This window comes from Cottoperca gobio, chromosome 2 (assembly GCF_900634415.1).
Source record: "Cottoperca gobio chromosome 2, fCotGob3.1, whole genome shotgun sequence".
Lineage (NCBI taxonomy): Eukaryota > Metazoa > Chordata > Actinopteri > Perciformes > Bovichtidae > Cottoperca > Cottoperca gobio.
Window position 1 is genome coordinate 12,073,486 of NC_041356.1, and position 17,520 is coordinate 12,091,005.

Here is a 17,520-nt window from a genome sequence, read left to right on the forward strand (position 1 = left end):
GCCTTACTTTATTTTTTAATTTTTTTATGCTTTTACTTTGTGTATCTTTTAGACAATTTCTGTGATTTTTTTCCATCTCCTATCTATTGTGTACGTAGCCCGGGAGTGGCCATAAAGAGAACACACACACACACACATATATATATATATATATATATATATACACATATATATCTCTTTCAGGTCTCATCTCCGATGCATCGATGAGAGATCCGCATCGGTCCACAAGAAGACAAATCTGCGTGAGTTTAGAAACAATCATGTACTGCCTGTACGTGTACTGTGGCTGTACTGTGACACTGGAGCTCTTTGTGCTTCTATGGTACTGAATAAATAAAGAGGAACACCGGGTTTATTCAATGTGTTCAATTATTTATTGTGCTTTTATTGAAGTAGTGATAGTGTAGGATAAGAGCTAAATGTACTGTAATAAAAATCAATAGAAATGAGAATACATGTGCAATATGAATCAAGTCAAAAGTTTAATTTGTTTGTTAAAAATGTAAATGTAAAGAAAGATTAGTATTAGAGAACTATTGTATTACTTCATTATTGTGGTTCATTTCTCAAACAGCCTGGCTTTAGTCTGATCAAATAAAAACTAAGAACCCAGATTCAGTTTTAGATGTTTAAGGCCCACGGTTTGAAAGATCCGGGTTTGCTGACTGGAATCTGAAAACAAAAAACAAAGAAACATTGATGGAAACTCAATATATTTTATATTATTGTTTAAAGTTTGATTTATTTTACAGAAGGCGTCAATCAGAAAAGATTCAGGACAAAAAGATGGAAGCTTGTGCTTCAGTTTTCCAATTAACCTGACATTTATTATTGACCTTACATTAAAATCAGATAACGTGCAGTATATATATATATAATATATATATTTTCCTTGAACATTGATTTAATTATTGCAGATGAATTAATATATTTTTTAAAGGCTGAAAGCATCCTGAAGTTTCTCCTATCTTTTAACTAAGTGCAGTAGGACACTTTAAAAATGTGCCAGTTTAGTGAATGGTGCGGAAACAAATAGTTTACCGCTGAATTCACCGTGTAAGAACTCCAACCTTTCACAATGTTTACCTTCTGAGTGAACGGGGAGGCACAAGCCAGACAGGCTCTCTCCGGCGTCGCAGGGCTGTCCAGGGGAAACGGGCCGACTAATCCGGACTCAGACCGCGCTGCAGTCACAGCGTCTTTGATGGCGAAGAACACTGAAGTGCCCAGGAAGAGGACCGGTTCTCCAATACCCTGCAGAATGAATCATCCGGAACAATACTTGTTACATAGATTGAGGTAAACACAGCAAATATCCAAGAAAGGGAGTCTGAGACAAGGCTGCTAGACGGAAGAAAGAATACCAAATAACAGACAGAAACAAAGAAAGGTGTATTTATGTCCATCATGACCTCTGACCTTTGAGGAGTAGATGGCGTGGGGGTTGTTGGAGTCTGACAGCAGATAAACGTTGAAGCGGAGCGGAACGTCGCAGACCGCAGGGATCTTATACTGAGACGGACCTCGAGTGTACAGGAGCCCAGAGGGGGAAAACTTCAACTCCTCCATCGTGTAGAGACCCAAACCCTGCATGAACGCTCCTTCAATCTGAGAGGAGGAGGGGGAGAACAGGAGAGGGAGGGAGAGAGAGACGGAGGGAGGAGACAGGAGAGGGAGGGAGAGAGAGAGAGATGGAGGGAAGAGACAGGAGAGGGAGGGAGAGAGAGAGATGGAGGGAGGAGACAGGAGAGGGAGGGAGAGAGATGAGATCGGAGGGAGGAGAGACAGGAGAGGGAGGGAGAGAGAGAGATGGAAGGGAAAGAGACAGGAAGAGGGAGGGGAGAGAGAGAGAGAGATGGAGGGAAGAAGGAGAGACAGGAGAGGGAGATGGAGAGAAGAGAGAGAGAGATGGAGGGAAGAGACAGGAGGAGGGAGGGAGAGAGAGAGATGGGCGGGAGGAGAGACAGGAGAGGGAGGAGAGAGAGAGATGAGATGGAGGGAGACAGGAGAGGGCGGAGAAGGGCAGCGAGCGATGATGGGAGGGAGGACAGGAGAGGGAAGTGGAGAGAGAGACGGAGGAGGAGACAGGAGAGGGGGAGGGAGAGAGAGACGGAGGGAAGAGACAGGAGCGGACGGGATGAGAGGAGAGAGGGAGGGAGATGAGAGATGGAGGAAGAGACAGGAGAGGGAGGGAGAGAGAGAGATGAGGAGGAGACAAGGAGAGGGAGGGAGAGAGCCCCCCCCCCCCCCCAGACGAGAGAGATGGCGCAGAGGGAGGAGGAGACAGGAGAGGAGGGAGAGGAGAGAACGGAGGAGAGGAGGAGACAGGAGAGGAGGAGAGACGAGAGCGAGATCGGATGGAGGGAAGAGACAGGAGAGGGGAGGAGCAGAGAAGAGAGATGGAGGGAGGAGACAAGGCAGAGGGGCGGAGAGAGAGAGGATGGAGGGCGAGGAGACAGGAGAGGGAGGGAGAGAGAGAGATGGAGGAAGAGACAGGAGAGGAGGGGAGGGAGAGAAGAGATGGAGGAAGAGACAGGAGAGGGAGGGAAGCGAGAGAGAGAGATGGCGGGAAGAGACAGGAGAGGGAGGGAGAAAGAGAGATGGAGGGAGGAGACAGGAGAGGGAGGGGAGAGAGAGAGATGGAGGGAAGAGACAGGAGAGGGAGGGAGAGAGAGAGATGGAGAGAGATAGGAGAGGAGGAGACGAGGAGAGAGAGGGAGAGAGAGAGATGGAGGGAGAGAGAGAGATGGAGGGAGGAGACAGGAGAGGGAGGGAGAGAGAGAGATGGAGGGAGGAGACAGGAGAGGGAGGGAGAGAGAGAGATGGAGGGAGGAGACAGGAGAGGAGAGGGAGAGAGAGAGATGGAGGGATGAGAGGAAGAAAGTATGGTTAGAAAGTAAATACTAAAAGTACAAACTGATTGAAAATGAATATTATAAGTTTGTTGACAACAGACTGAACTCACCTGGCCGATGTCCACTGAGGGGTTCACACTCCTCCCGATGTCCATCACAATGTCTGTCCTCAGCGTCTACAAGACAAAACCAATAAAGTTCTTTCAAAGTGTGAAGATTTCCCTCCGTTATAATAAAAAGCAGTGGTTCAGTTCTGACCCTGTAGTCTCCTGTGAGGCAGTCCAGCTCCACCTCGCAGCAACACACCCCGAACACAAAGTAAGCGTACGGCTCGCCCTCCATCTTGTCCCAGTCCATGTACAGGTCTGGACCTCTGAGGACACACAGGAAGCTGTGACCTTCACGGTATCAACAAACAAATTCAATCAGACTCCTTTCCTGTTTGTCTTACTTGTGGAATCCAGTAGCTGATAAACTGATTTTCTCAAAGAACGCTGCCATGACCTGAGTACAGAGGAAAGAAACGTGTTTGTCATTAAAATGCTGTAAACTCCCCAATAACTCATGTTGTCTTTTCTTATCACATACCCAGCTCTCCCATGATCCTTTGGGGTCTTTCTGCCTGATTGGCTCCAGACGCTGGTACAGAGTTTGGCAGGCATCCTGAATGACACGATGAAAAATGAATGATTATTAATAATCTGCAGTTTTAATACAGAACAGACCAATGCAGGAGCTGGACTTCACCTTGACCGCCATGCCGTTGCCGTCCGTACCGAAGGAGGCAGCAGACGGGGCGGTGTTGGGGACGGTGTTGGTGCTGGTTTCACTGATGTAGATCTTAGAGGACGGGATGTAAAGCTCCCGACTCGCCACCTAACAGGAAACAAACCCGGAGATGTAAGAGTACGAGAGAGATAGACAGATTCCCTATAATTGACAGCACACACTAAACATTTTAGTAACCTTTTTAATGGAAAATTCAAATTGAACTGAATGTTCATAATAAAACATTTGATTAAATAACTTGCACTTTCTGCAAAACTGCACCAAGTTACAGAACCGTCGTGTAACCTTGTTTTTAAGGTTGTTCACTTGCAGGTGTTTCAAATTGCTTTATGTCTTTTTCACTTCCACATCTATCGTCTGTATGCGATACATACAGACAGTTTTCAATGACGGACACTGTACCTGTTGGATTTTAGTGTGGAGTCCCTGCCCCATCTCCGTCCCACCATGAGTGACCAGAACAGAACCATCTTTGTAGATGTGGACCAGAGCTGCAGCCTGTTACACACAAACAAGCTCACAATCACCTTCCCTTCAATTCAAAGAACAAAGATGACAAACAGAGATGAAAGATAAAGATTTCAGTTCAAAATCTGATGTTTTGTGACGGTTTCTTTCTAGCAGTGTGGCACTCAATAGACTTGTCCAATAATTAACATCTTCATTATCTTAAAGGGATAATTTGTGTGTTTTGAGGTGAGGTTGTACGAGTTTAGAGAAGCAGACAGGAGTATCAGCACGGACTCTAAGGAATGTTCTGCTGTGGACGTGTTTTAGACACCTAAAAAAATCAATATCAGTTTAAGTATATTTAAAATATTTAACTATATAATAATGTATAACTTTACCTTGTTGACCGACGGCACACTGAAGCAGTTATTCACCAGACTCCTTTGACAAAAACTGTAAACTGTAAGTCCTGTAGTCTGTGAGGTTAAATTACAGTTTCTTTCAATGGAGTCTGGTGCGCCTGTCTGCTTCTTAAAACTGCATCTACTGCAGGTGATACACTGACCGAGGATAAGTAACTCACACAGCCACACTCTGAACTGTCCCTTTAACACCTTCATTATCTTAAGACAGTCATGGCTGATAAGATAAACCTCCCAGCTGTATTTGTGCTTTAAGTCATAGTGAAATAATCCATTAAAAGGTGGGAACACAAGCACAAAACCGTATCAGTGCATGAGTAAAAGAGTTAAGAAAGACCAAACTGAAACTCACAGACCTGATTCAAGTAGCTCTCTGCAAATGCAATCCCGTATTTAATGGGGATGATGGCCATGCCCCTCTTCCTCCAGCGGTTCTGCTGGTTAAACAGGTCGACCGCGCTGCGGCGGGTGCTGTAGTCAGACTTCACCTTACATTCCTCCCAGCAGCGCAGCATGTTCTCCGGGCTGAACTCAAACTTGTAGTGGGTCATAGACGGCCCCTTGTACATGTTGATTTCCCGAATCTGACAAAACATTTAGTTAAAAATGAAACATTGAACTCTAGTTTTTTGGAAAGTTGTTCTGATTTGTTTCTTTTTTTAATGACGACAGTTTCACAAGATGATTAATATAAATTGTACGGCTTGGATTGCGACCTGGTCTACAGGGCGTCCGAGCACTGCGGCCACGTCGTTAATCATGTTCTCCACGACCGCGACGCTCTGAGGAACGCCGAAGCCCCTGAAGGATGTGTTGGAGGGCAGGTTGGTCCTGCAGGCGGCGGCGCGGCCTCTCAGGTTGGGGATGTCGTAGGCGTTGTCAAAGTGAAGCAGTATTTTTTCAACTATCTACAAGAAGAAGAAGAACGTTGATGATTAGATTGTTTTTTCTTTGTATATCTGCATGAAGAAAAACGATTTTACCCACCAGAACAGACTCATCGATAGTGTTGCCTGCGTTGATGAAGTACTGGAGATCTGCAGCCACGATCCTTCCATCGTTCATGAAACCCACCTGCAACAAGCAACACAACTTCACCATCAATCGATTACATTAAACCCCGTCCTCTGTAGGCACTCAAAATATGTGAAGTTGAAGCAAACTGATCATTTGTGAGCCATTAAAATGAAATTAAAGCCTTCGATGTAAGCAGTTTGAGAGAAAAGTGATGCAGCAATTCCTTCTCAGATAGTTTAAATCGAAAGAAAAGGAAGTAAAGTATCCAGAGTTTCATCATCTTGAGTGTGTTGTTGTACTTTGTATTTGGCCAGGACAGGGTGACGGGCTCCTGTGATCAACATGTCCTCTCCTCGCTCCAGGACGCAGCGGACTGCACGGTTGGTCCTGAGCAGAAAATTCAAAACAATTATAATAATTAAAAACACATTTTGTCTTCACTAATGAAATGTCCATGTTGTTGTTGCTGCTGCTGCTGCTTACTTCCACGCAGCCACAGAGGAAATACAAGCCAGTATCGCAGTTTTAACGACCTTCCCGCCGAAAGCTCCGCCAATCCTTTTGACGTGACAGGTGACTCTGTTGGACGGGATGCCCAACGTCTCCGCTATTGCGTCCTGCACTCCGGACAATAAGACAAACCGATGATGAGTTTTATTTATCAACCTGGATAGTTTAGGTGTTAGAGATGTCTAACGCAACGTCTCTTCACTAATAATCCAGAGCGTGTTGTGAGCAGTTTAATGTAGGAACTATTTTCCCTCGACCGAACCACACCTGCCGAGTAGTATTTTGGACACCTAACTCTCTAGATTGATAAAGTGCACTACAGGTAACTAGAAAGTCACATCCTCTCTGTTTTAAATAACTAAAATACATCTTAAACACATGTTAACATAGTTGTGTGTGTACCTGAGTAATTGTCGGCCACTGAGTGGAGACGTAAGCGTTGAACTCCATCTCCTCCCCGGGAACGATCAGCATGCTCTGGGTCTCCATGTAGAAATGCTCCTGGCCCCCCATTCGAAACTCTCCTGTGGAAACAGTTAGAAAACACTCGGGTGAGGTACAAAATTTCACCAATTTGCCAAATCCATCCATTCATCCATCGTCTACCGCTTATCCGGTGTCAGGTCGCGGGAGCTGTACACAGCTTCAATGGTTCCAAGAAAGTCCTTCTCCATAGCTTCTCCAAACGTCTCCCACACCCGCTGCTTTGCCTCTGCCGCCCTTCTAGTCTTTCGGTATCCTGCAACTGTTTCCGGAGTCCTCCTGGATAACATAACCCGGAAGAACTCCTTCTTCAGTCGGACGGCTTCCCTGACCACCGGGGGGACCATCACGGTGTTCAAGGGTTACCGCTCCTTGAGGCACCTAAGACCTTGAGACCACAGCTATCACCGCAGCTTCAGCAATAGAGGTTTTGAACATCGCTCATTCAGGTTCAATGCCCCCAACCTCCACAGGGATGTCTGAAAAGCTCTGCCAGAGGTGTGAGTTGAAGATCTCCAGGACAGGGGCTTCCTCCAGATGTTCCAAGTTCAGCCGCACTACTCGTTTGTGCTTGCCAGGTCTGTCCAGAGTCTTTCCCTACCCCTTGATCCAACTCACCACCAGTGAGTGATCAGTTGACAGCTCCGCCCCTCTCTTCACCCAAGTGTCCAAAACATGCGGCCTCAGATCAGATGATACGATTACAAAAATCGATCATTGACCTTTGGCCTAGGGTGCTATGATACCACGTACACTTATGAGCATCCTTATGTTCGAACATGGTGTTTGTTATGGCCATTCCATGGCTAGCACAGAAGTCCAACAACTAACGACCATTCGGGTTTAGATCAGGGAGGCCCTTCCTCCCAATCACGCCTCTCCAGGTGTCTCCATCGTTTCCCACGTGTGCGCTGAAGTCTCCCAGCAAGATTACGGAGTCCCCTACTGGAGCCCCCTGCAGGGATCCATTCATGGTCTCCAAGAAGGTTGAATACTCCAAACTGCGGTTTGGGGCATAGGTACAAACAACAGTTAGAGTTTCCCCCCATAACCTGAAGGCGTAGGGAGGCGACCGTCTCGTCCAGCCTGGGTGAACTCCAATGTTGTGGCGCTCAGCCGGGGACTTGTGAGTATCTCCACACCCGCCCGACGCAGCACATCTTGGGCCGTCGAGGTCCCTGACTATCCCTGCCACCCATGTGACAGCGCACCCAACCCCTGCGTTTTTTCCCCATGAGTGGTGGGCCCACAGGATGGATGGGAGGCACCACGTAGCTTCTTCCGGGTAGGGTCTCTCCTTTCCTTTCCCTGTCTATCATGAGGTCGTTTTTTAACCATTCCTAGTCTGGCCCCTCACCTGAGACCAATTTGCCTTGGGAGACCCTGCCAGGAGCACTAGGCTCCAGACAGCACAGCTCTCAGGTTCATAGGGAAACAGAAACCTCTCCACTACGATGAGGTGATGGTTCCCAGAAAGGTTTGCCCAATCGTTTTGGCAAAACTGAATAAAAGTGTAAATATTAATGATCCTTTTACCTTCATGAACCTGATCAACGGTTTTAAAGGCTTTCGTCACGTTTCCTCTCTCAATCGTCCTCTGAGGCTCAAAGAAAGACGACTTCTCGATGGCTTCCTGTCACCAACAAACAAAATAAGGATGGAAAAGTAACGTAAGAGGACATTTACTTCTCTCTACAGACAAACTTTCAAGCACATTTCTCGCGGTGCAGCCACAGAGAAGCAGCGTCTGTGGGATGTTTGCTGACAGTGAAGCTCCACAGACCTCCTGCGTGAACACTGGGTCGGGCAGGTCTTCATAGTCGACCTTCACAGCTGCTGCTCCTCGTCGGGCGTGTGCCCTCGTATCAGCGAGCACCGCACATAACATCTGACCCACGCAGGACACCTGCAGAGGAACAGACAAATATACATAAATATTATTTTATACATTGAGACAAAGTGAATTACACTACACATCATGTAAGGTACTTTACTGCACAATATATTAAATAATAATATGTTTTCAATATATTACTTTGTCGTGCAAAGAACTGCTGTTGTCACTTTACCTCGGTCCCAGCAAGCAGCTCCTCTTCATAACCACACATTTTACGAACTTTCTGCCCAGGAATATCTTTGGCTGTGACGACATCGACGACACCAGGAAGCCGCAGAGCCTCGCTCACGTCCAGCCCTCTGTTGCATTCAGAAGAAATGTTTAGAAACGGGAGGGGAGTAAAACAAGAGGAGAGTTAGAGGTCATCCTTCTGCTTACGTGAGTTTAGCATGCGCTCGAGAGCTGGTGACCAAAGCCAGGAAGAGCTCCCCGTCTGTTTTGGGGATGTCGTCACAGTACACGGCCTCACCTGTGGCCTGGCTGATGGCAGAGCGATGCATGATGGGACGCCCCACTGGGTCCTGGTCGCTCTGGCTGTTTGACACATGCTGAAGAAGAAGCAACAGTCGGATATTGAAAGTGTTTTATCAAACTGTGAAAATGCTTTAAATGCAGGATCTGACCTGGAACTCCTGCAGGCTGGGTTGGATCTCTCTGGGTAAACGCTGGATCTGCATTCTCTCAGGAAGCTCATCTGTTATCACATTCTGTGCATGGAAACTCTTTGTAAGCCTTGGTTTAAACACTAGACATGTTTGTCATCATTGCCCTGTCCTACCGTTTCTCTAAGTTTCTGCAGGACCTCCAGGTTAAATTTGAAGAGGAAGCTGAGAGTCAAAGAGCGACGAAACTCCACCTTTCCTCCAGGAGCCGAAGGAGGGAGGATCAACTCCTCCAGGAGGATGTCATAGGCCCGGCTGAGGGTCTCCTCATCCCAAGGCCTGAAGGAAACATCTGTCGGGTCATATGTTTGGACAGAAAAGACACAGAAAAGGGCAAAAGGAAAAGGAAAAGAACGGGAGAGGAAGGTTGGTAAAGGAGACCAGCAGGAAGGAGTGAGAGAAAAGCAAAGAAATTGAGACAAAAATAACTAGAGTGGCAGCGGAAAGCGCGGTGCATTCAGGTGCTCTTGTGATAATCCCAGATATTGAAAGAAACAGAGGACACGGATACAGAAAGACGGAAAAAGGCAGAAGCGAAGACACCAGAAAAGAAAAGGATGATGGAATAAAGACAGTAACTAAATAAACACCTGGTCACAATAGCTGTGCAGGTTTTGGTGGCACTAACGGTGGTGGGTCCCAGTCCTCCGTAGTAAATACTGACATCCTGAACCTACCCTGGACCCCTCTGAGAAAAACACTCTCATCCCGGTCGTCACCGTGGAGAAGGAGCTCTCCTTCCTCGGAGCCTGGCGGAAAGCTCGGACAAACTCCCCCTGCAGGAGCAGACGCAGAAATGCATAAAGATTTACCTGCGTCACCATCAGCCGTTCTAAACAAGCCACACATTGTGAGTTTGTCTTGGAGAAAAACAAGAGCTGGGGAAGAATATTTGTACCTTTTTGGAGAAGGGAATAAAGACAGAAACAACAATCTCTTCTGGCTTCAGGATGGTTTTCCCAAAGCTCACGAAGAAGTGTTGATTCAGAGGAACCTCTCGTCTTCCTCCTGGTGGATTCACACAGAACTGCTCGTTAGTCAGGAGCGAAGAAACACGACGTGAAAGAGATTCTTCCAGATGTACTCACCGCTTGAAATGACGCTCACTTTGCAGTTCCCAGCAGCCAGAACAGGGTTCAGGTCTGAGTTTGGGAATGCACTCATGATGTTGCCCCCAAGAGACTAAATATGCAAAAGCAAGAATAAACACACATTAAATATATGAATTCTCAGGATTTTACTTGCAGGATTTCGTCTGAAGTCTACTTACAGCTACGTTACGGATCTGCTGGGTTCCCAAGTTCCCCAGCTGTTGGATCAGAGCTCTGAACAGTTCAGTCTTCTCCTCCGGGAGCTGAGGAACCAGCTTCTCCAACAGAGAGCGAACCTCAGTGAGACTGCAGCCCGCTCCCACCCAAACACCTGCAGAGGAACCAGCGTTTTAACCAACAAAGCTGCAAGTCTGCGTCTGCAGAGTTTCATGAAGCTCCGGGACTTTGAAAAGTTGCAGAAGAGTTTTTAAACATCGCTGGTCGGTGAAAGAAACATAAATGTTTTGTACTTGCAGGCAGAATTAATCTGTGTACGACACAATCACAGAGAAACGGGGTTGACTCACCGTGTGGCGTCTGCGTGACCTCAAACAGATCCATGACTCTGGTTGGAGATATAATCAGCGGATGCAGGAAGCCTTTGAACTTTATATCTGGACCTTCAACACAAAGCAGAAAGACCGGAGTTTAGTTTGATGAGAACACATTACTTATTATTATTTAAGTTCATCAATCAACCCCAGATCTGTTAACTTGCTTACTAACAACAACTCTAAGAGTTTTTAAAAATATCCATAACTTGTGTTTTAAGTTTTCTCTGTAACAAACGTTGAAAGAAACTCTGAATGAACTTCACACCTATGTTGGTGTTTCCCATGACCAGCGGAGCTTCAGGGTTCCTGCTCTTCAGCTGGACCAGCTCCTGCAGGGAGGCGGGGGACACCCAGCTCATCCTCTCCCCGTGAAAGGTGAGTGTTTGTGGGTTCGCCGTTTCAGACATCAGCTGTGGAGGAAGTGTCATTTAAATCCTGTAAATACTATTAAAGGTACTTTGTAGTCAGAGAGCGAGCTGAACCTCAGACTGCAACTTGTTGTTGTGTGAAACATCATCTTAAGACTTACAATCAGTTCAGGGGGGAAGATGAGCTCCTGTGTCGGGTCCAGTGGGAGAAACTCTTCCTCGTGGAACAACTGTGGCTTTTCCTGGAGGAGTAGGAGTGGATGAGATTTGCATTTGTCCGCAGAAGGCCATAAAGCCAGCCTGTCTAAACTTCAGTTCTCTCTGCCTACTGTCACCTTTTTAGGTCATGTCATTTCCGGAGAGGGGAAAACACTGTCTCCTAAAAGAATACAGGCTTTACAGTCCAATCCAAAGCCTGTCTCAAAGAAACACATGATGTCATTTCTAGGCATGGCTTCCTACTGTAGATGTTTTATCCCTAACTACTCTCAAGTTGAGCAGCCACTTAGGGATATCACACACTCCAGGCTCCACCGCTAACAAAGTGCTAGTCTGGAATCCAGAGGCAGACAAATCATTTGTTAACATGAAAATGTTGTTGTTGTCCCCTCCCACTTTAGGGTTGCCTGATCCGAACAAACCCTTTGTGCAAGCAGTAGATGAAAAAGGAGGATGCATGACGTCCGTCCTTCTTCAGTCACATGGCATATTTTTCAGGCAAATTAGACCCAGTTGCAGCAGGCCTTCCAACATGCCTCCGTGCAATCGCAGCAGCAGAAAACGGACATAGTTGCCTATGCTCCACTAACTCTGCTCGTCCCTCATTCTGTCGCACTCATTCTCCTTGAGCAAAGGACTTGCCATTTGTCGGCAGCCAGATATCTTCGCTATCACACATGTTTATTAGACATGCCAAATGTTACTGTTCAACGATATAACACCATTAATCCTGCCTCTCTTTAACTCTTCCTACAGACGGAGATCCTCACGATCTCTCACACGATTGTTTGGCGGAATTAGAACTCACCTGCACACCACGACCTGATCTCAGTGATGTGCCCCTACTCGAGATCTGGAGCTCTACGTAGATGGCTCTGCCTCTCGTGACTCTACTGGTAAAAATAAAATGACAAAACTAATCTTATCCATTGCTAAACTAAATTCAACCGGTCCATCCGTGCTACTACAGTTAAACAAAGCACAACTGTCTGACCGTGGCTATTACGTTGTGTGTGCATACGTCCAAGGGACAGATCCCTGTGGAGCATTTTATCTCGACGTCGTAGACAAAACAACACCCACAAATAAAACATCTACGTCATCTAAACTAACTACCACCCTCACTGCGATAGGAAAGTCTGAACACATTGTGCGTACTCCATACACCAACAAAAAACACATAGAAGGAAACATGTGGTGGCTCACGTTAAGATCATTTCTGCAAGCCGCAGGAAACAATGGGTCATGCTATGCCTGCACTCCATTTCCACACCAAACTTCAATGGCCCTGCCCGTACGACCTATGCCATTGACAGAAACAGAACAGTTCTGTGCATTTTTAGCACTAACCGATCCTGTGAAAGGAGGCAACTCCTGGTGGTCACTACCTGCACCATGTGTGTTTATGTCCAACGCCACCCTTTGCGCCACAAATGCATCTCAGCTAAAAACAAGTACGTTTGAAATGTATGCACCAGTAGCAAGCGTTCACCCTAGCTACCTACAGAATTTGATTCATGCCCTATTTATAATCCGTAGGAAGAGCCATGTAGGCATGTTTTTAGGGACTACAAAGAATTGTCAACGGATCCTAAACTGCACCTGTGGTCCCGGCGAATTCAACAAAACAGTATGTGCACTAGCTAATGTCCCAAATCGCATAAACTCCTCTATGGCGTTTCCCTCTTTCACACACACCTCAACACTCCTAGCCTGGCCTTCTGATGCCGGAGCAGGAGCCCCACAAAATTACGTCTGGCTTTGCGGAAATAAATTGTACCAGACTTTGGCACTAGTATGGACTGGCACATGCACTCTAGTAGATCTGATACACCCTGATCATCCCAGAGCAAAACGAGCTTTGATCACTTCTCCAGCAGAAAAAGGGTTCAGCGGCATATTTAATTGGTGGGGTGTTATAAATAATGCTCACAATATCGATAAGACTCATACCCGTTTAGAAAATCTCACATTCGAGGTTACACAGGGTTTCCAAGCATTCACTCCATTAGCAAGTAGAAACGTGTTGCTACAGCATCAAATGGGCCTTGACATTTTGTTTGCCTCAAAAGGAGGTTTATGCCACGTGATAGGAGATTCATGTTGTACTTACATTCCTGACAATTCTGAAAACATCACTCACACTATAGAGCACCTTAACAACCTTTTGGCAGACATGAAGGCGGACGACAAGCCAAACAGCCCTGGTGGCTGGGACTGGTGGTCCTGGCTGACCTCCGGGGGTTGGCAGGCTTGGCTGGTTGGGCTAGCAGTACCATTCCTCACCATCATGTTTCTACTCTGTTGTTGCACATGTGTTGTCATCCCCATAATTAAGAAAGGTATGTACAATACACTTCATTTCCCCAGTTTCCCACTGACACCCGATACAGCCCGGTACCAGACAGCTCCGATGACGAACCAAACAATTCCGATGGCTACGAATCCGACACTGAACTGTAAATATAACTGATATACATTATTAAATTCTTTTGCTTACAAACAATAGGAGGACTACCCTCCACAAAAACAGCTACTTTCTCATGACTAGTCATCATGAAGTGGATATTAAAATCACTTTATGAATTATATGTGTAGACGTCCAAGACTGTTATGACTGTCCTTTTGTAGTTGATCAAATATGATCAAAGGGGGGAATGTGATAGCATTTATTATATGTTCATGTACTTTTATGTTCTTCTGTAACTATGCAAAACATTCACTCGTCCTTCACCAGAAAACTGCTTTGTGTGCCAGGACGTTCCCACGCCTGCATTCTGCTGTGAACGGGTTTTGTGTATCCAACTGATATCGTGTTGCGAGACCAAAAGAACATCTTGCTCAGGACAGATGTCCCGACGGCAACTAATGTTTCACGAGGTCACCTCATGATGGATATAAGATGTATGTTTGTTGTCTGAAGCGCTCTCCTGCAGACTCCGCTGTACTCTGTATGACTTGTGCCTCTGAGATCTCAGAATAAAGTGTTAAAGACGAAATCTGGTTTTCCGTAACTTTATTGAGCATCTCACGAGAACTTTATTATAATATAGAAGAATATTCCACAACAACTACATCCTATGAATTAATTCATATTAATTTATGTTTTTTTCTTAATTTCCTCCTCTGTTTTGTTGATTATTATTTAATTTTATTTGCTCTGTAACTATATCATTTAAATAAGAAAAATAACCAGCAATAAAAACCAATAAACATTAAAATAAAAGAAGATAAATGCCGAGAAAAGACAAAGAAAGAAACACTAAAAAAGAATCTCTGGATCTCACCTGCTCCGGTTCGTCAGTATCTTCCGCTCCATTGAGGCAACAGTCTCCGGCTCCTTTGGCTTTGCAGCAGTTTGCTTCCTGTTGGAATTAGTTGCATTTAACTTCTCACGTTCTTTATTTAATCGAGTCAAAAGGATTCAGTTGAAGCCTCTTAGCTTAGAAACTCAATAAACAGTGCTGAGCTTTGTACCTGACAGAAGGTCCTGCAACCGTCAACGATGGGTCGGTATCCAGTACAGCGACACAGATTACCTGCACACAGGATGAGGAGAGGACTGCGTGTTCACATGCATGGGAATCATTGCATAGCATGTATGTTATACATTGAAACAGTGCACACTAATCTTTGTTACAGAGCTCTAAACATTACAGCAGATAGAAGAGAGCAGACAGACCAGCGAGGTGCTGTGTGATGTCCTCCAGGGCGGGCTGAGGCGTGTTCCTCAGCAGCGTGTACATGGACATCACCATGCCTGGAGTACAGAAGCCACACTGGGAGCCATGAGCCTTCGCTATTCGCTCCTGCAAACACATCCGATCATACAGTTCTTCTTTGGCTCGGTGTTTATGCATCAAACAGGAAGTGGGGTTGGAGCTGTGCACTTTAAGGGATTTACAGTTTTCACATACATGTATATTCTGTAACTTTGGGAGATGGACGCCAATATTGTGCAAACTGACACAATATCTTCAAGGCAACTTCCTGTTGCTTGTGCTCGTTAAATTAAAGAAAAAAGGAGGGAGTAACTGCGTCCATGATCACATTATTCTTGCATGGAATCAGCTCAGTGCATCAGGAAGTTTAAATATTGCATCTGACCTGCACAGGGTGGATCCTGGTCTTGGTGCTGCCGATGCCCTCCACCGTGGTGACGGCGGCTCCGTGAAGCTGGCAGAGCGGCAGGAGGCAGGCGTTGGCGGAGTAATGTCTGAGGGTGTAGTGAAAAAAAACATCCTGCAGAAAACATTCAACTGGTACAGCACAAGTACTACTTTCATGCTAATAATCGCAATTGTGTTTTATGATATTTCTATATATGATTTTATTTCGATATGATTCCATTAAAAGATCATTTGTTGATTATATGTACTTAGTCACAACTGGCTCCTGTGGTTTATCATAAAGGATACATGATGGTTTTGGTGGCAGGTTGGTAGCGTGACAACATGACGGTGCACGCCCCGCAGCCTCCCCCGCCGCAGCCATACTTGGTTCCAGTTAACCTCACTGCAGCAACAGTGAAGGAAGTAACCAGGCGCTCACATCAACATACAACTCAAATCATAAAACCACATGATGGAGCTGATCTGAAGGATACGCTTCTCTCTGAGGAAGGACAACAGCATGGTTTCAGGGTCGGCATGCTTCTCTGTTACCTGTTTTACCAGAAGGAGAACATTTCATCTTAATTAATGAACTTTGAAACAAAATAGGGTTGCGACAAAACATATTTTCCTTATCTTTTAGTTAATAAAATGACACAAAATTATGAAAAAGTCTTCAAAAAGTCTTGTTTTATCCGACCAACAGTCCAAAACCCCAATATTTTTAATATACTATCATATATGGCCAGATAAAGCAGAATATCCTCACATTTGAGCCGCTGGAACCTGCAAATATCTGGCTTTTTTCTTGATAAAATGACTGAACTGAATATTTATTCATCAAAATAGTCAGACTAATAGTCTACTAATCGATTAATCATTGCAGCTTTACAGCAGACACATTCCCCCGTCATGTTGAATCATTTACTACATTACATTTCCCGGAGTCATTTGAGGACAGTTAGTTAAATATTAATTTAAATATGTTTATATGGTTTTGTATGATTTTTTTGTCATATCATGGCACTAGGATCATTTATTTTCCTCAAAACATATCAAATGAACATATTGCAATTTTATTTTATATTTGTTCTGTTGCATTTTCTTCCAGATCTTATTTGTTAAACTCATTTCCGTCACAGATTCTGAGGGGTTAGGGTTAATTAAATAATTTTCAGCTTGAAATCAGACGTTAACTGACAGAAACTACTGGCTGACGGCTAAAACTAGCTAAACTAAATGCATAACAAACCTTTTTGCCGTTGATAAAGAAGCACAAAATATCTCCTTGTTTCTCTGCAGACATCTTCAAGCACAGTCGACTTTGTGAAGACAAAATATCAAGTTAACTTGAATCTACACGACTTCCGCCTGTACAGACTTTCAAAATAAAACCCATCAAGGCTTAAAATAAATCTTAGCATTTATTTTAAAATTGAAGTGGTACTTCGCTTTTTCCTTTTTAGTGACCTGCATTTAGATGTTCTACTCTTTTGCATTTATACACTACTATAGCTTATTTAAACATAGGTCTAAATGTGTTCTAACTTGTTGGGCTTGTGAACCTTATAAACAAAACAAATATGTGTTTTAACTGTGAGCATTGCATGCAAATACTTGACTTTAATTCTCCGGTTGTTACATCTGAATAAGTAGAAATTAAGCTTTTATTTTATTTTATTTTACTTTTATTTAGCAGAAAATTCATCTGAACACATTCAAATAGAATAAAATGATATCAAAAGTTAGCAACAAAAAAAATTGTATATGTAGGCCTGTGTCATTCTTTTTAATTGGTTATGTATTTTCAACAGAAAATTAGACTTTAAATAAATAAATTAGACAAATATACAACAATTCATGCTCTTTGGTGACTTTTCTGGTGACATTTATTTACATTCTTTGTGCCATCAAAAGACAATAAGCTTTTATTTTGGATGCAATGCCAGTTCATTTCCTGTCACTGATGCCTCTCTCTGACTCTTATCTCTACAGATAAGGCAAACAACTACAGTCCTTTGACCTCCGGTCGGTGAAGCAACCACAAACGTACCTTTACCTTCAGAATCATATACGTCACACAGTTTGGTC

At 44.6% G+C, this 17,520-nt stretch overlaps 1 protein-coding gene across 1 annotated transcript; it reads right to left on the reverse strand.

Annotated features, from left to right (window-relative positions):
• Nucleotides 1-463: 463 nt before the first annotated feature.
• LOC115021409 (aldehyde oxidase 1-like) lies at nucleotides 464-16,817 on the reverse strand. Its single transcript, XM_029451859.1, is given in 36 exon segments — nucleotides 464-672; nucleotides 1,087-1,254; nucleotides 1,420-1,608; nucleotides 2,966-3,031; nucleotides 3,114-3,228; nucleotides 3,307-3,359; nucleotides 3,444-3,518; nucleotides 3,603-3,731; nucleotides 4,047-4,142; nucleotides 4,873-5,100; nucleotides 5,233-5,424; nucleotides 5,504-5,590; nucleotides 5,833-5,920; nucleotides 6,017-6,150; nucleotides 6,446-6,567; nucleotides 8,063-8,159; nucleotides 8,310-8,432; nucleotides 8,596-8,722; nucleotides 8,802-8,971; nucleotides 9,047-9,130; nucleotides 9,202-9,364; nucleotides 9,676-9,764; nucleotides 9,766-9,861; nucleotides 9,984-10,093; nucleotides 10,174-10,267; nucleotides 10,356-10,507; nucleotides 10,704-10,796; nucleotides 10,996-11,140; nucleotides 11,260-11,340; nucleotides 14,605-14,682; nucleotides 14,795-14,856; nucleotides 15,000-15,126; nucleotides 15,425-15,533; nucleotides 15,736-15,832; nucleotides 15,924-15,981; nucleotides 16,682-16,817. Coding segments are annotated over 36 exon segments (4,002 nt in total). The 5' UTR covers nucleotides 16,736-16,817; the 3' UTR covers nucleotides 464-621.
• Nucleotides 16,818-17,520: the final 703 nt, after the last annotated feature.